Source organism: Brassica napus, chromosome C3 (genome assembly GCF_020379485.1).
Source record: "Brassica napus cultivar Da-Ae chromosome C3, Da-Ae, whole genome shotgun sequence".
NCBI classification, from domain to species: domain Eukaryota; kingdom Viridiplantae; phylum Streptophyta; class Magnoliopsida; order Brassicales; family Brassicaceae; genus Brassica; species Brassica napus.
Window position 1 is genome coordinate 6,948,769 of NC_063446.1, and position 19,650 is coordinate 6,968,418.

Consider the following 19,650-nt stretch of genomic DNA (forward strand, 5'->3'; position numbering starts at 1 on the left):
TAAATAAAATATAATTAATAATTTTTATGGCCGTAAATAGAAACTAAAGATATAGACATTCGATATAACCCAACCAATCATCCCATGTGTTTTAGTTATCTATCATCGGTTTCTAAATCATTTTGAAAATTCTGATTATATATGTATTATATTATTTATATTCGGGTGAAAGTATCCAACTTTATATACTAAGTTATTAGACTGGTTTAAAACTAAAAATTAAATTAAAAATATCCTCTCTCCTTTTAAAGAAAGAACATCAAAAAATTATTAAAAAAATATGTAACTCCCATCATGGCTAATGGATCATCCATGTCCGCTCACTCGGCCCATGGACCCCGTCCCATCCGACGGTCGGTCCGTTAATTTTTTCGAGACCCGAAATCATTGTTTACTGACCCTGCAATCACCATTCGATCTTTCTCCATGTTTTGACCTCACTCGTACGGTATCGCAAATCACTTTCCGATATGTCATCCATCCTTTCACTACTCCAGCCAAAACACGTTTAACTCTGAAGTTCTAAACGGATGCTTGACGGAAAAAATAAATCAACTTTGGTGATGTAGATAGTCAAATCAATTATCTTAAACCTTTTCCACGTATCACATGATGTTACAAAATATTTAATACTAATCAAAACAGCTCAACAAATTAAAACTTACAGAATATACATTACCAGAAAATACTAAGTAAATTAAAAAATCATAGAAAATGAAGAACTAAACAAAAAATCTATAAAACGTTCTACAAGGTAAATAATACTCGAATATATCACTAATATCCATCTTGTGTCGAATAGCTGCATAATGGTTAGAGTCTCAGAGATAATCAAAGGAATTATAAATACATTGAAGTGCAAACTCATTTTTTTGAACAACGAAGTGCAACCTCATATAAACTAATAAACAGAAAGAAGTGCATCCTCTATACGTATACAGTGTCCGCTGGTAGTAGATTGTGCTTCGGGTTTTTGAGTCATTGTTCTTGGATTATTAAAGATGATTGGGCTTCTAACTAATCAGGCTTTAAATTCCATGTCCACCTTCTGGGCCTTAAAACGTTGTCTTTAATGACAATCGCAAACTACACGAACAGTCCAGATTTGTGGTGATAACTAGAAGGTAACTAATAAAGCTTCATGCTTTCGAAAAAGAAGAAAAAACAATGAGAGCTTAAGAAGCTCGGGTGAGAGGAGAGACGAGAAAAGACTCATGTTTACTCTCGATCAAAATAACCTAACCAGGTTGATCCTTTTTTTATTTTTTAACCACGGTCTTTCTTATATTTTATTTTATGTATTTATAATATTATAGAATTGTGGTGATATTATTTTCTGTTTAGTTTCTGATCCTAAACTCCGCAAAAGAATCAAACCGATGTGTAAATATAAGAGATCCATATTTTAGTTTTTTGTTTATGATTCACAATGTCAGTTTAAGATTAAATAACAAATTTTTAGTTATTTGTTTATGATTCACAATGACATTTGTTCAGTGTAAATCCTCTCTCTCTATATATATAAAAAAGCAACGTCCGTGCATAGCACGGAAGACATACTAGTACCAACTAAAGCATAAATCATGAATAATACATATATATATATATATATATATAAATGATTTTTTTCCGAAATCAAATTTGATATAATATCTATAAGTCTGCCCAATCAAATTCATCTACATCATTATTTTCTAGACTTATTTAAACGACTGAATTTAAATTTAGAGAAGGAAAGTATGAATAAATCTACGTAGGCAAAAAAAGTATGTATAAAAATCTAGATGAAATTGGTTAAAATATATTTCAGTGCACTTTAAGGAATAAATTTTAAGCTCACAGGGTGTGATTCTCTCCTGCAATTAGAGTGCATAATAATTAAGAAGAATGGGAAGTGATAGTTAGAGTAAATATTTAACAAGCAGGTTAGAAAAATCTCCAGCTATAAAGAATGTTATGTGTCTCTTTAGCTATGCAACAATCACATAAATATATCAACAAATCCCTTATATATTAAGCATTACAACTTAATTTTGTAGCCACATGTCATCACTAAGATGATTTTTAGAATATCTAGAAAAATAAGTTGGTTCATCTAAACATATATTATACTTTTATTAAGCTAACTATGTTAAGACCTGCACAATTTCGCGGGATGAATGTTATATATAAAAATATTTTTTATACATTATTATTTATTTGTGCTCATTTACGTATCATGTATATAATTAAATTAGAGTAATCACATAAATCAAAACAATACTTCTAGTTTATTTATGATATTTTTTGGTAAATAAATAAAAAAATCATTTTATTTATTTTATATGGTATATAACTAAATTTTAATGACATGGACATATATATATATATATATATAATATTTTAATATAAGTATTTATTATTGGGGATTTGTACTCATATGATAAACACAAAATTTCTAATGTGCGATTTTTTCAATGCAAATTTGAAAATTATAATATTAATGTTTCAATACTTTTTCAATACAAATTTAGAAATTAAAATATTTATGTATTTTTATATGTTTATAATATGAATGTCTATTAAATGAGACTTCATATTCGTACGGTTTTATGATCATTTGTATTTTGTTATTACAAAATAATTTAAGCCATTGATCACAAAATTTTAGTGTGAGACATTTAACATTTTTAGTAATTTATAGTCGTTAAAAAAATTCAAAATGTAACATATAAGAAAAAAATCTAATTTTTATTATTATATGGTTAATGTGATTGTGTAATATCTTTTAATAATATAAACTTAAAAATGTAAGATACAAAAATTGTTATCAAATATTTATTATTCATAATCATTAATTTACATATATACATTAATCATATTAGGTAATTCTGTAGCTTTTATTTAAGGAAAGTGCGAGAATATACTTTTGTACACTAATAATCAATTTGATAGTTAGTTTAATAAAAAATATAATATATGTTAAGATAGACCAACCTATTTTTCTAAGAATTCTGAAATTCATTCTCATGGTGACACGTGGCTACAAAAAATGTTGTAATGTTTCTCAATTAATATATAATATATTATCAAATTGATTAATAGTGTACAAAAGAATATTATACATTCTTTACTTAAATAAAGACTACGAAATTACCTAATATGATTAACATATATATGATAATTAATGATTGCGAATAATAAAGATTTGATAACAATTTTTCATATCCTCTCTTTTTTCTTTAATTTTATATTATTAAAAAAATTAAACAATCTCGTTAACTATATAATAAAAAATTAGATTTTTTCTTATATGTTCTATTTTGAATTTTTTAAAACGACTATAAACTACTAAAAATGTTAAAAGTTCTACATTGGAAATTTTGTGATCAGTGGTTAAATTTTTTGTATTAAAACAAGATAAAATGATCATTAAATCGTATGAATATGAAATTTCATTTAATAGATATTCATATTAAATATATATATATATATATATATATATATATATATATATATATTTTAATATCGTTTAAATTAAACTATATACTATATCAAAATACATACATATTTTAATTTTGAAATTTTGCATTGAAAAAATCTCACATCGAAAATTTTGTGATTAATGGTTTAAATTTGTTTGTTACAGAAAATATATAAATGTTAATAAAATCATATAAGTACAAAATCTCAATAATAAATATTTATACTAACATATACTATATATTTATGTCAATACAATTTAAATTAGATGATATACTATATAAAATAAATAAAATGATTGTTTTTATTTATTTACCAAAACAATTATTGTAAATAAGCAAGAACTAATGTTTTGATTTATGTGCTTACTTTAATTTAATTATATCCATAATACGTAAATGAATACAAAATAAATAATAATATGTAAAAATCATTTTGATGTATAATGTTCATTCCGCGGATATTAACCTAGTTAAAATTAGAAAAAATCCTACTTCTTTTTGTATGGATTTTAATACCGCTTCAGTACTACTTTAATTAGTTTTTTCAAAACAACTGTTTCAAACTAAAATCTGGTTTATCACCGATAGTCAGTACATTCTCATATCGCCTTAGCATCATGCTTGGTTTTGCACCTCTAAGTTGTACCGCCTCATTTAGTTATTACTGTCACCATTATCATAACATGTGGCTTTTTTCTCTATGCGAGAGGAATATGATCTAATGTAAATTGAATGAGATACTAATAATCAATTTGTGATAATAAACGACTCATTCGATCCAGAGAAAGAGAATTTCAAATCACACAAATCAAACTGTCACGAGACAACGGAGACGGTAATGGAGATCAGAAGATCAATGGTCCCTTTGAGTGTATTTTATTAGGAAGAAACAAAAAAGACTAGTCATGAAGAGTACCAAAATGTTGGACATAGCTCCATTTGTACTGACACTTCAAATTGACATAATTCATAATACACATACATACATACATACATACATATGCATCTATGTCTTGTTGCTTCCAGAAGTGTTTACTTCCTTGGATATTGTGATCCATATGCCGCATACGTTGCCCATCTCTCTATCGTTTATTTTTTCTTGGATCTCAATCTTTTGTTATATGTACGTGTATATATCTTATTATATATACTTTAGATTTATTGTGATCCATTGTTTTATAATCTCTATAATTGACTATTTTCTTAAAAATATGTTTCAGTGGGTGCAATTAATTAGGGCTTATTTGATGTGTGCACCAGATGAAACCGACCCGGAATTATATCAGTTACCAGTCTTTTTAGACTAGACGTTTAGTGATTCATTTCTCAGTGTAATAACCCGTACACTAGCCCAGCTTATACTTTTAGGACAAAACCAATGTATCACATATGAACATATAGGCTAACAAAATAAGACAACTTATTATACGATTTTAATTGTGAGCAAAAAGACAAAATTATACGATTTAACATAAGTTTTTAAATTTTAATAGAAATTCCAAATACCTTAGCATAGGTTTAAGAAGGATTTCTTAGAAGGTTAATAAGAATATCTGAAGCAAGCAGTACATATTCATAAACTTCGAAAAACTTAAATTTGTGTTACTGATGGAAGTATTGGATTTTGGTATTAATGTTTGGAAATACACAAAATATTATTTTCTGAAAATGTATCTAAGAGTTGTTTTAGGAGTTATTATATTTTAAAATTAACATAAACAAGCATGGTTAAGACATGCTATCTAGTAATCGTTAGATTGGTTTTAATATCGAACTAGCCGAGATCGGGTTATAATAATTGTCGGTAAAGAGAAGTGTGTGACCACTTTCCAGACAAATATAAGATCATGTTTATTTGCGGAAAGAGACAAGAAAATTTGTAACAAGAGTTAGTTTCGTATGCTCTATATCGCCTCTTGTTTCCGATTCAGATAAATAATAGTACTCAAATCTCGTTCATATTTTATCTGAAATATGTAAAATAACTTTTTTGGGTGCAAATATATGTAACATATAAATTATAACATTATCTGTCCGTTAAAAAAAATTCAGGGATCTATATGAAGTAAAGAACGAAAACTTTATCGGCAATTCATCATTCTCTGTGAACCTTATATGATATATGGCGGCCGTCCCAGTCTCTTATTTTCAGTCCGTTTTTACAATCTCTTATTCAAATATTTTATTATTCTTTTATTAATAATTTCGCTTGGTCCCAGTTCATATCTAGCATCTTCCCTTTCTCATGATATATCTATGTGAAAAAAATCCGTTCATATCGAGCTTTCTCTCTTGAAAATGAAATGAAGAGGGGGGGGGGGGGGGGGGGGGGGATTACGGTTTGTCGATTTTTGCACGTTGAAATTACTTTGGTTTGTGATACAGGTGTTAGCTAAGGTACTAAAACGCCTCGGAAATCATGGTAATACACATTTCTTCCTAGTATTATAAAATTAGAGCATATTATTATTTTCTTCTTCATTGAACGTAGATAGGGCAGGGTGTTCAATCCATCTTCGACTAGGACTTTCAGTTTTAGTGTCTCGGTTTCAAGAGTAAAAGTTAAAATCAACACAAAAATACATACTTTATAAAACAATTAAAAAAGTGGTATATATATGTATATTTGAAGCTTAATATACTACTAGGTTTAGTAGCTGTGGAATTTTCAGCCACTACAAGATGTTGAATCCATGCAATTATGAAGATACAATAGCTTCAAAGGTAGAGAAAGAATAAAGATTCAGTTTGGTATAAAAGATCTCCAGGTACATGTATTAAAAAAATTGTAAACATAACGTTGAGGGAGATTGATAGATCGCATGGTGTCCTTTTCTAGCATATGAAAGAACAAAACCCTTAAGAGCTCAGAGAAGCTAGCTTAGCTAGCATCTATTTAGCTCTACTAGATTTCTGTCTTTCCTCTATGGCTCTACCTCTCTTCTCACATTGATCTCAGTACATCGCTCCGTCATCCAATTAACGGCCCTGTCAGCTCGATTTTCAAGAACCCTATGCAGAAGAGAACTAGCCTTTGCCAAAGAAACAAGTCAATGAGACAGAAGTCACAGAACTAGTCAAACTACCTTTCGTTTGTTTTAGTTTTAATGAAAACCTTTGATTTTGTTAGTATTGCTTGTATGATGATGATAGTACCAGTCCATTTCTAAAAAGAAAGATGATAAGATCAATTTTGAGTTGGATCAACATGATCCACGACTTTTTAAAAAGTTTTCTTTATAATTAGAGGATAATCCAGTTTTTTTACCATCCTATTAATTGGAACTTTCAATATTAGATCATTTCAATTTAAGAATAAACATTGATAATTTATGTTTTTGCATAAATTATTTCTCTTCATACATAAAATGTTGCTTGAACTTGGATTCCGTGATTTAGACAAATATTTTCTGTCTAGGACAGCTAAGTTACTTATCAATTTCATATATGTCATCGGATATGGTAAAATATAGCAACAAAACTTGAAATTGATGGTAAAAAGAGAGAGAGTGATAGATCACATTCACATTTCCCTAAGAAAAACTACTAAGTATAGATCGTTGCTTGATAATTTTTTTTTTGTCAACTATTTCTTTCGTTCAAATAACTTAAAACACAAAGTTTTCAACAATCATACATTCAAGGCTAACGTTTGCCAAAGAAACAAGTATACATCGTTGCTTGATAATTTAGCCTAAGGAATTAATATATATATTGATGGACTGATTTTAAATTTGAAAATGAAAACGAATTGTCTCTTTGTGTGTGTGCGGGTCCTCAGTGATCTGTAAATTGATAAGAAGGAACTGAATAAGTTTGGCAATACTAAGGTGGGGATCTGTTCTTCCTTTACCATTCTAAACCTATCTCTTGTCTTTTGTTATTCTCTCTTTCTCTCCCTCTGCCTCACTTCTAATCTCTCAAATCATGTTTCTCTCTCCTCTGGAAGAGATTATTGATGGATCACATGTGTTGAAAGGATCACGAGCTACATCAAGTATATTTATCGGTTTCGAAAGATCTATCCATTGGGTCAACTTTAACTATTATTAGTAAATTAAAAATAATATTGAATTTTTTGTAAAAAATAATAAATAAATAAATTATTGTATATATATTTAGCAAGTAATGCTAGGATTAATGTCCTAACAATAAAATCTATAATCTTTAAGTACTAACCACTACTACTACGGGGGGTTAATTAAATAGATCCACTAACTTTTTTCATTTATGTTTCTATCTCTTTTCTCTTTTCGCTAACTGATTTTTACTTTTTAGTTTATTAATACGATCGAGAGGATATCTCCATTAAAATACTAGTTTTCAGTTTTTGTTATCAATATACAAATATATGAACACTAGTCAATTAATCAGGTTAAATATAAATGTTGAATAAAATTTTTACTATTTTTGACCAAATATATTCTAAACTAGTATCGGTACTAGTTAGGGCAATACTAGTATCAGAGACAATCATAAAATAGAAAAGTCACCAAGTTTTTTTGGTAAAATAAAGTCAGCAAGTTGATGATACATCTAAACTTTTTAGTATAAACCAAATAAACCTTTTTGTTTTTGGTTTAAGGGGTATGAAAATAACATGAGAAATCCAAATTGACTTTTTTTCCTTACTGTAATAGAACTTTGAATTCTAGGAACCCTAGATTTGAAAAGACTACGACTAAAAGAATCATTATTATCAAGATTTGTGTGGCTCTTACCCTCCAAATATTTATATAAAATTTGGTTTCATTTTTCAGTTTTCTCTGTTTCTCTAGTGGGGTAAGGAAATTAGATAGGGTTTGTTTTGAATGGAGTCGCCGCTACAATTCCATATACACGGTTTGTCGCATGTGTTTGGTACCTATGGGCGCCATGGACTCACGTGAACCGCTAAGTTAATTAAATATACGTAAATTTTCTACTTTCTTTTAATAACGATGTTACAATTATTCAGTACAAATACTAGCTTATCCAGTGACCATACTAGCAAAAACATACAGTATAAAAAGAGCATAACTTTTTCATCTTGGATTGGACATCCTAAAACATTGGATCAACCAAGATCGGTACATAATTGGTTACATATAACTTAAACGATAAATTTATAAATATAAATAATTTCTCTGGTGTTTAAAAGAATAAAAATAAATAAATTTTCTTATTCTGTTAGTTGCTTTCTCTTAATCTATTATTAAAAATATCCTTGTAGCATGTACTTTTCATTTAAAAATTTCAATATAAAGGATAATCCGAACTAATATTTGTTGTGGGTTTACGATCAGACTAGTCTGAGGGTAGAAATTAAAAACAGTAATTTTTATCCACGTCTTCGAGAATTCACTGCACAAGTTGATGTATGTATAATAGAAACCATGTTGGGCTCGTATCTAAAAGGGATCATATATAGTACAGATTGGACTCTTTTAGTTTTGCCGGCTATGATCTCTCTCAGCTTCTCATCTAAGATCTCTCTCTCTCTCCCTCTCTCTCTATTTGATTTTTCATCTCTCTTTCTCATCAATGGGTTCGAATTTTCATTACTCTATAGATCTAAACGAAGAACAAAACCATCATGAACAGCCCTTTTTCTATCCTCTTGGATCCTCTTCGTCTCTTCTTCATAATCAAGTTCTTTCTAATTCGTCATGTTCTTCCTCATCCATTTCGTCTCTTTCCTCTTACCTTCCTTTCTTTATCAACTCTCAAGAAGACCAACATGTTGCATACAAAAACACGTATCATGTTGATCATGTCCATCTTTCTCAACCCCTCAAGGTATACACACACACACCACATATATAGGTGTTTATAATCATATATCAACCTTAATTAATTGCGTGTATATATATATGTTATTTTAAATGATCTGGCCTTTTTAGTAAGTTGTTGATATGATGCCTGATCATGCAAAGTTCATACAATGAATATTTAGTTTTTAAATCTGTATTGAGAAAAAATTGCATGAAAGAAACTTAAATTGTCGAGTTAAAGGGAGAATCTTAAGAAACCACATAAATAATTACTTTGTTTTGTTAATTATAAACCTTGATCCTTGATATATATCAGGCCAAGATGTTTAACGGTGGATCGTCATCATCCTACGATCACATGGTGCCAAAGAAGGAGACAAGACTGAAACTAACAATAAGGAAAAAAGATCATCACGAAGACCAAACCGATTTTCTTCATCAAAACCCGACAAAACCCAATTCAGACTCCGACAAGTGGATGATGTCCCCAAAGATGCGGTTGATCAAGAATACAATAACCAACAATAAACAGTCCACCGATCATACTAGTAAAAATAATAATGATCATAAAGAAGATCACGACCTTTTAAACCAGAATATTAGTTTGGAAGAAGGTCACGATGAAGATCTCAAGAAAGTCTCGCCCAGGACGACCACGGCCGTGGCCAGGGAAAATCGCTACAGTACAATCAACGAGAATGGTTATGGTAATAACAATGGCCTGATTAGGGTTTGTTCCAATTGTAACACCACCAAGACTCCTCTTTGGCGAAGTGGGCCTCGAGGTCCCAAGGTAAATTAATTAATTTTTGGTATTATATCTTATACTATTTATACCTTATATTTGGTTTATTCAAGTTTAATGCATCTTTAGACTTAATGACGCTTTTATCCTGAATGATACACACACGAGTTTAAAATTATGTTATATAATTTGATCAACTACAACTCATACACGCACATGATTAATATTCACAAACTTTTTTTTTTATTAGTCTCTTTGTAACGCATGTGGCATAAGACAAAGAAAGGCGAGGCAGGCCGCAATGGCTGCAGCCACAGCTGAGGGCGACCAAGAGGTGATGGCGGCACGGATGCGGCAATTACCGGTGAAAAAGAAGTTGCAAAACAAGAAAAAGCGATCTAACGGAGGAGACAATTACGATATTACTCCCCATGTAGTGGCCTATACAAAAAAGTGCAAGATCAAAGAAGGAGATGAGTACGCGGCCGCGGTTGTTGAGATTAGTAAATCAACAACTTCTTCTGATTCTTCAGTTTCATCCAACAAACTTCGCTTTGACGACTTGACGATAATGTTGAGCAAAAGCTCAGCTTATCAACAAGTGTTCCCACAAGATGAGAAGGAAGCTGCTGTTTTGCTCATGGCTTTGTCGTATGGAATGGTGCATGGCTGATCAGATAATGACAAAGTCTTCTGACGACAAATGGAGGTTAATTTTATAAAAATATATACATAATAATCAAAATAATGATAAGATTTTTAAATCTTGGAGTGATTCATGTGGTTTTTGCAAGTATGTCTAATATGAGAAGCCTAAACATTTTATAATAAGAATGTATGAGAGTTTAATATAATAATTAATAGCTCTATATTATGTTTTGGGAGATTTTGGTTTAGGGTTTAGTACTTTATGTTGTGTGTGTTTTTTCCCTGATGGAGCAATGATCACCGATAATGTGGGTTTTCTTGTTATTCCATCTTTATATTGTGTTACGTGATTTGAGAAATAATATAAAAAAATATTTATCTTTTCATCTTTATACATGCCACCTCAATGTTAGATCAATCATAAATTGTGACCGATTTTAAATGTGACATAAACAAGCCATTCGATTTTCTTAAAAAGGCTTAAAAATAAATATATATCAATTGGATAAAAATCATTTGTGAAAATATTCTGAACATATTTATCAAAAACAAAAAATATATTCTGAACATATTTATGACGGATGAGGGAAAAGATGGTTGATATCAGAACATATGAATGTGTGTATAGGACGAGATTATGTGCGCAGAAGATAATGTGTTTGTGTAATTGCATTTAAAGCGACGACATATCAAGTTAAAAGAGATCTTCAGAAATTTTCAAGCCCACATATTTTGTTATTCTACTTATCATAAAACTATCTTACTAATTTGTTTTCATGGGGTTGACCTGATTCAAAAAGTGTTTTTATTTATTTTCCTTTCTCGTCTTTAATTTATTTTCCTGCTACGTTATTGTTTATAGGGTCAGTGTCTCCACGGTAGGCCTGAGCGTTTTTATCCCAACCCGAACTACCTACCTAAATTCGAACTCGAAAAATCGAAACCGGATCCGAATTGTTATACAAAATATCCGAACGAGACTTATGAATTTAGTACTTTGGGGTTTGGTTATAACCCGAACCGGACCGAAATCCAAACTATGATCCGAAGATATCTGAAATTAGTTAAATATGTTAGTGTTTTATATATGTTAAAGTGATTTAGATATTTTAGAGTATTCAAAATATTTTTGTAGTTTGTTTTATTTGTTATTTTGAATACTTTTTAGTTAATTTAGATAGCTTACTAATTTTTAATTAGATTTATGAATAATTTCTATATTTTGAAAAAAATTTGTCAATTTTTGAAGTTTTATATATATATTTTTGGACGATTTACAATCCGATCCGAACCGAATTTGGAAGGAACCGAGTCGAACCCAACCTGATAATTAGTAAAAACCGAATGAGACTTATGAGCATAACACCGAAAATCCGAAAATCTGAATCAATCGAACACCAAACCGACTTGCCCCGAACGCCGAGGCCTACTCCACGGTATGGTGTCCTACTAACCATGTATGGGTTCTATAAAAAGTGTAAAGTGTTCAATCCAATGTTTTTTTAGAAATTATTTAGTCACTAATACCAGTTTTTAAAGAGAATTTTATACGTCTACGAGTAGTTAGTTAGTTAGTTAATTAATGAAACTCATCAAGAAAAAAATAATTATTGGGTCCCCCTCTCAACTCCCTCAACATTTCAAAATCAATTTACAACCGCAAACATATATTTCCATCTAATCCTCTGTTTTCGATTTTCCCTCACTCTTTCTCTTCTTCCATAACAATATAAAAAAAAAAAATCCTGCGTGTGTGTACATTCGATCAATGCCAGGAACTATACAAGTTTCAGGTAACAGCAGCGGTCGATTTCTCGTAAAGATACCCTTTTAACATAGTTTTAGCACTTATTGAAATACATGTTCTGTCCAAATCCTCAGTTCTGGGTCTTGTTGATGTTCAGACAGCTTCTTCAACCACTTCCATTAAAGGTATCAACTTGACTCTGTTACCTATATTGCTTTCTACATTCCTTTACCAAAAAAATCCAACTTCTTTTTACTTGGCAGTTGCTATGGGGAAGATAGAGTATCGAACATCGGATTCAGGAGACTACATTTTGTAATTCATCTGCTCTGATTAATTTTGAAATTTCAAAATTCTTGAAAGTCTGACACTTTCTTGTTTCTTTGACTTAACTTCGGCAACAGTCCAGTCACGAGGCTCCAGGAAAACTTGATTGTTACATTGTTAGATGTCAATGGTAACGGAATATTACACAAAGGTAACTTGTTTATAATCCTTTAGAGATAAAAATGCTTGTGGGTTTCTGAATTTGTGTAATTTTTTTCGGAGGTTAGAGATAGAGACCAGGATGATCATAGAGAGTGGCTTCTTGGAAGAGAAACTTTCATTCAATGGCTATGGAAACGTCCAGCTGAAAATGCAGTTTGTTCTTAGTGAAGAAGATCGAAACCGCATACGTTTCCTGGTAAACAACTTGTTGATATGCTCTGTTTTTATGTTCATTGGAGCTCTGCAAAATTTCAAAATCTTGATGAATCCATTGGTTCTTGATTGATTGATTTCAAAGAGACAATCTGCATTGAGAAAGAATCACAAGGAGCTTGTAGGTGGCAGTTCTTTTACCAAATCTAAAAGCATTGCTTCAGGTTAGTAGATGAAAAAAAAAACAAGAATGTTACTCCTCTGTTTTGTTTTGTTTTTTAAATTGTTTAGTTTCTGTTTCTAAATGTTTTTATTTTGTTTTTCTTTTCTTGCTCTTGATGTTATGAGAGATCTGTCTTCTCTAAGTCCAATGCAAACCCGAGACACCTTGGCTGCTGCTAGTCCAAAGACAACTCTTGCTCTGTCTCAGGAGACAGAGGTTAAAGTATGATTATCAGTCACTTTGATAATCACTTTCACTCATACAAATTTCAAAATATTTCATATGTGGCAATTGATTATTTCATTCTGTTTAGACTAGTGCAGATAGAGAACCGGTTTCGTCAAATCTTATAACCTGGAAGGCTGAAGTAAAGGGTATAACTGAGAAGAAGAAGAAAAATCAGCCATCTTCTTCAGATGTTTCTTTAAGCAAGAAGCTCCCGGAAGTTAAGAAACTAGAGAGTGTATCATTACTGAAGCAAGAAGATAAAGGCTTGAGAAAACCGGAAAAGATCGCTAATAGGAAGCCAATGCGCCGGAGTTTGTCAGAGACAAACTTGAGCAATGTTCGGAAAATGATTAGCACCTTTGAAGTTAAAGTGACTCAGGTATAATGTCTTTTTGGGGAGGTTTGAGTATGAATCTTTGTGATCAAGATCTTTTAAAAACGTTTTGGATAATGATTCTTTAGGTGGTTTTCTTTACAGGATACAAATCTTCTGATGGGGAAGAGTCAAATTGAAGATGTGAAGGAAAAGGCTAAGGCGCAGTCACAACCAAAAAGCTCTGCTAATATAGAGAAACCAAAAGAAAGGAAGATAAGTTCTGATACCACAGAGATATGTGATCATATAGTAACAGTTTCAAGAGAGAAAAGGCCACTGGTTATAGAGCATAAGAGCCCTGAAGAGAGCGCTAGAAGAAGTGACTCTTTAAGTAAGCAGAGAATAAAGAGAAGCTCGGTGGTGGAAGTAAGCAATGATGAGAAGAAACAGAGCAAACCTGTGCGTTTGAAGGATTCTCATCTTGAGAATGCACGAGGGTCACGTCTCTGGATATTTCCTGATGAGGCAAAGGATGTGTTACAGAAGAAGACAGAAGAATCCAAGAAGGCAAACACCGGTGAGGTACAAAAGCAGTGGCCCTGGAGTTTTCTTTTTTTTGACAATCTGTGTATGATATATCTTAGATCCTGCGTTTACTCTGTAACATTTTCAGAGGGGATTAAGCTGCAGAAGCATTGAGAAAATGAATATCAACAACAAGTGGAAGAACATTGAGAGATTGAAGAAACAGAAATCTCAGGCATCTGCAGATTCAGAAAGTTCTAGAGGACCTGTTGTACATGTAGGTTTTCATAAACATACATCATTAACCAAATATTACTTAAAATATGTTCATCGTATATGTGTGATTTTCAGGTGATGCGTGCATTGATTGTGGTGGGTTTTGCAGGCTTAGTGTTTTTGACACGGAAATGAACTTAAACAGGTTTGTGTTCTGCTGAAAAATGAAGCCTTCTGTATTTTTTTCCCCTGTTTTCTTGTGATGGAAGGAACTCAAAATAGGTTCATCGTGCTACAAGCTTCAGCCTCAAATTTATTTGTCTCCTTTGATACATTTTGCAGATGAGCCAAACCTTCATTTTGAGATTATAATATTGGAACAGTTTTTTTTAAAAACAAGACTGTAAAAGATATATCGTTGCACATAATAATAGTTTTCAATGATATGCTTATACGCAATCACAAAAATAGAAATGTCCATTCATCATTGCTTCAAGTTAATTTGGTTCCATTTCTAGCTTTACAAATTGTCATGTATAGCTTTTCACTATAGTGTATTATATTATAGTGACAAAAAAATCAATGTTGCATGAAAAATTAACATTTTCACTATACGAGTAATGTAGATTCTGAGCATTTTAATGACAATTTGACATAGTTCTACACTTAAATAAGACTCATACTGGTGAAAGACAGAAGATTGTTGACAAAGGATCTTATTCATTATTGGGCGACGAGCCTTAATTCAGACTTGTGCAATGGTTGTTCACATATTGGCACATGAAAACAACTCAGATTTTTTTTTTTGATTTTCTTCTTCTTCATAAGGGATGTCACTTATCGGTGAATTTATGCACCATTGTTAAGTTATACATGTGGTTATATTGATAATTTGTAAAGTTTTTCTCAATTATTTTTTTGTTAGTTGTTTTTTTTTTTGTAGAAGTAGAACCAAGTTACTTTGAAACTATGATGAATAGAGATTGTATAGAATATAGCGAACTCTTAGTTTATTAACACTTTCATTTACTCTCATGATTTGCTAAAAAACTTGTAACAGTAGTTGGTTAATGATGTTTTCTATTTGTAGAGGATGTATCTTAGGACCAATTTGTTAAAAACTTTGATTGTCTTAATGTAATTTGTTAAAAACTTTAATTTTGTATAAATAATTCGCTTAAATTCCTTAAACTTCATTTGACTAATTCAAAGATTGTTTATAATAATGTCTCTAGTTAAAAATTCTCCAAAATCCGCTACTGCTCATTCGTTTAGTTGCCAGTCGATGCAACATAAAGATTTGGATGAATGTCGGAAACACACATTATGAAGTTGTTGCTTTGAGATTAATATAATGACTACGGTCGATAGGTATTTTCATATAAAAACTTGACATTCAGATCCAAAAATGGATTGTTTGAGCTTGTATCCGTAGATAACTTGGTCTATACTAATAGAAAGGCATTACAGTCCACTAATGAATATCAAATATTTTTCTTAGGCTATGCGAAAAAAAAAGAATATCATATTAACAGACATGAACCATTTTGTTGTATTGGATCCTTGATTGGGTAAGACTTTTTATTAATGTATGGGTTACCCAAAAAAGTTTCTTTTGCTTTTAGATTTCGCAAAAAGAGACCAATATTTTTTTAACTTATATAAATCGGTTTCTTACAAAGAATTAAATGTAGATCTCCAAATCTTAAATCTAAAAACCAATTATGCAAATGTGAAATCCCTTTTTTACCTTAGACAAGTTCCTTAAAAAGAAGATATCAGATTGCATAAAATGTTCTATGACTCATTTTATTTAAGGTTATCCACATCCCAAATAACAAAGACAGAAAATTAAGCTAGTTAGCATATTAAGGAGCTTTTTTATTCAGATAGTTCTATTAAAAGAGGAAAATATAATTAAAACTGATAAAACTTCGTTATTTAAAAATTATATTATGAATCAAAGTGTTGGTGCTCTGTATTCGCGACCATACATGTATGAAAACTCATACATGTATTTTTTTGCATTTTTATTTGAAATCCCTTTTTCAAAAAAATAATAATATATATATCAAACTTGCTAAACTTTAGGACAAACAAAGAACTCTAAGCTAGTGGTTTCATTAATATAGTCGTAATATGATCTTGGTTCAAGTGGGATATCCGAATATCCAAATCTCAACCAAGAAAAGAAAAATGGCTTTTTCATATCTATTGATGACATAAAAAGGAGAACATTTAGTCCTCCAATCACTTTGTTTCCTTTCCAATAGTAGTGTCACTATTAACACAGCTTGCACTTTATTATAGAAATGTTTAAAATGTGTATTGTTTTCCCCAACAACTAAATTATTTCGATTCTGAAAAGTACTCCCGGTTCTGTATTAAAGTGGATTCCAAATTATTCTATGTAGAAGATATAGCTCGGCAACTAAGGATTTCTGTATGCATTGTTACAACTCTACTGTATTCGGTTAAGTTGACAAAAGAAAAAAAGGTTTGCTGAACCGCTTTTGGGCACGCAAGGCAAAAATCTCTGGTTAAAAACTTTATCATTGAAAAAAAAAACTTTATCATTGCTTATAGAAATAAATGTGGACGCAAGGCAAAAATCTCACAATGATAAAGAAATATTCACCAAAACTAAGATGGACCAGATTCAAATTAGATAGGATCGATGGTTAATATATGTAAGCATTTTAGTTATTCTAATTACACCCATTATTTAACGAGTTATATGTATTTCACGTAACGCTTATAGGTCTAATATTCGATTTGGAAGACTGATAAGACGCAAGCTTCAGATCAAGATCGAGTCCACCGGTGTTACTCGACACGGATATTTCAGGATCTGGATGTCCGAGACAAGGATCAGTCAATCCTTGTTTCCAAACAACCTCTGTGGGCGACCCAGTGTGATCATCATCATTACATGGAATGGAACTATTTTCTTCAACGTTGCCTGCCGAAACCTGTTGAATATATAGATTGATAATTCAAGATTTTAAGTTTTTATAACAAATCAAGAAAATATATTTTCATATACTATTCTTATTATATAAAGCTTAGACTATAGTAAAATATCCACATTTTTGCTTATAAAGATTTTGACATCTGGAGTGGTAAAAATGTTGTCAGAAAGTGGTAAGAATATTTGGAAATTATATTATTAAAAACATACAAATTATGCCTGATCCTTTTGAAGATGTGACATTTTTCCGTTATGGACTTTCCTTAAAACCATTGAATTTTTTACTTTACCTACGATAGGCCTCGGACGGATCGGATATCCGGACAATTTTAAAGTATCCGGATCCAGATCCTTATAAGGCGGATCCATAATTTTACTATCTTTATCCGGATTCGGGGTTCTTAGAAATCCGAGTGTCGGATATCCTTCTAAAAATTGTAATATCCGACGGATATCCGGATCCGGATTTGGATTATTAAAATAAATAAAAATAATATTAATATATATATAAAATATTAACAATATTTTTTAAAAAAATATATATAATGTCTTTAATTATTTCTATGTATAATATTACAAAATTTACATAAAATTTATATATACTATTATAAAAATAAAAAAATATTAAATAAAATTAATTTTTATATATAGATATTACTATTTTTGAAATATTTATTAATAAAACTTACGGATCTGGATATCCGGACTTAAAAATTAAGATATCCGGATCCGGATCCGGCTTTGACGGATCCAACATTTTACTATTCGGATCCGGATTCGGCCCCTCCGGATATCCGGATTTTCGGATCGGATCCGGATCGAATCTTGGATCGAATCCGGATCTCGGATAAAAGTCTCAGGCCTAACCTACGTAGAGTTTAATTTCCTTTTGTTATATAGAAATTAGAAAATAAGATTGGAACGTTGACCAAAAAAGAAAATAAGATTGGAACTTGCCATATCGAAGAGGCTAGTGCGGCGTCTCTTGTGATGGAGAGTGGTGGCTTGACGAATGAAGTATTTTTGAGCATGACTTGCCACTTGTGTCGGAGATTTTGTAACGACGAAGTTTCTAGAGATTCCTCTCCAATCTCCTTTACCAAGCTTCTCTAATCCAATTAGAAACATCTGGTGCTCTTTTTCCGTCCATGGAACCCCTACTCATAAAGGGAAATTAAAAAAGCCTTAACAAAAGTTAACGATTATAAATACAATATTATTTTGTCCGCAATGAAGCGGTTGCATTGCATGCCATTCTTGTTTGATTAATTAACGTCAGAACAGTTGATTATAACACGGTTATATGGCACATCTTTGTGAGAAGTGTTTAACTTTATATGATAATATATTCTGCAACTTTATAACATGTCAATACTTATCATAGTCCGACGGACAAACCCAAACAAGAATGTAAAAATATGTCAAAGCTGTAACCTTTTTTGCGGTCGGGTGTTTTGTGGGTGAGACCGTCGGAGAGATAACCGGCGAAGGAAGAGGAAGGGGAGGAACATGCGGGTAAGCAATCCATGCTAAAGCTTTTCTTCATTGCGGCAGCCAAAATTGACGGAGGTGGAGGAGAACTGGGACCTGGTGGTGGTGAAGAGCCTGTGGTGTCTACATGAACACCAAAGAGCTTAATGACTCTGGTTTTGTTGGAAAAACATGTTCTTGAATTATGTCCTACGCTTCCACAGTGTGAGCATTTCCTGCCCATTGCAATGAATAAGCAAGAGGAAAGAGAAAGAAAGAGATTATGTTGATGATGAGGAGAGATTTTGGGGTTTATGTAGAATGGCGGAGAGCATAGAGATAGAAGATGATTGGATAGGCGAAGTTTATTTATTGGAGGATGCAACAACTTAAATGATGTAGTCCAAGTTGGTGTATTTCTATGTTTAGCCAATAAAAATGCGAGTTTACGCTAGAAAAGGGGGATGGAAAGCTGTCTTTATCAGTGGGGTTTTGTCATTAATATGGACTAAAATGTAGATTATAATCTAACTGAAGTGGTCATAAAAATGAAATCTTCGTTTATTTTTCCCGTAGTTTTTTTATTTGAACTTGATTTTGCTTTGAATTTATGTTTTATAGAATCTGTGATTTGAAAAGAGAACGAGGTATACATAGCAATTAACAAGAAGGGAATACATATGAATTATAGTTACAAAAAAT

General features: G+C 31.2%; 3 protein-coding genes across 6 annotated transcripts; 2 read left to right on the top strand and 1 right to left on the bottom strand.

Moving 5' to 3' along the window:
* Nucleotides 1–8,860: 8,860 nt before the first annotated feature.
* On the top strand, nt 8,861–10,996 carry LOC125584198 (GATA transcription factor 21-like). The gene is made up of 3 exons (XM_048752282.1): nt 8,861–9,242; nt 9,534–10,010; nt 10,213–10,996. The coding sequence occupies exons 1-3, from the start codon at nt 8,988–8,990 to the stop codon at nt 10,633–10,635; spliced, it is 1,155 nt and encodes a 384-aa protein (XP_048608239.1). The 5' UTR covers nt 8,861–8,987; the 3' UTR covers nt 10,636–10,996.
* A 233-nt stretch (nt 10,997–11,229) lies between these two features.
* LOC111204355 lies at nt 11,230–14,959 on the top strand. Of its 4 annotated transcripts, none has more exons than XR_007321183.1 (12): nt 11,230–12,403; nt 12,492–12,542; nt 12,621–12,672; nt 12,762–12,835; nt 12,912–13,042; nt 13,145–13,223; nt 13,350–13,444; nt 13,536–13,829; nt 13,929–14,343; nt 14,440–14,568; nt 14,643–14,712; nt 14,850–14,959. XR_007321183.1 is itself a non-coding variant. In XM_022698836.2 (12 exons), the coding sequence occupies exons 1-11, from the start codon at nt 12,379–12,381 to the stop codon at nt 14,700–14,702; spliced, it is 1,410 nt and encodes a 469-aa protein (XP_022554557.2). In that variant the 5' UTR covers nt 11,230–12,378; the 3' UTR covers nt 14,703–14,712; nt 14,850–14,959. The 4 variants fall into 4 exon arrangements, 2 of the variants coding, with proteins under 2 accessions (XP_022554557.2, XP_022554556.2); XM_022698836.2 differs by having other exon boundaries at nt 13,929–14,348; XR_002656720.2 differs by having other exon boundaries at nt 14,643–14,959.
* A 2,085-nt stretch (nt 14,960–17,044) lies between these two features.
* On the bottom strand, nt 17,045–19,356 carry LOC111204356 (transcription factor MYBS3-like). The gene is made up of 3 exons (XM_022698839.2): nt 18,913–19,356; nt 18,436–18,635; nt 17,045–17,479 (listed from the first exon to the last, which is right to left on the bottom strand). The coding sequence occupies exons 1-3, from the start codon at nt 19,190–19,192 to the stop codon at nt 17,252–17,254; spliced, it is 708 nt and encodes a 235-aa protein (XP_022554560.2). The 5' UTR covers nt 19,193–19,356; the 3' UTR covers nt 17,045–17,251.
* Nucleotides 19,357–19,650: the final 294 nt, after the last annotated feature.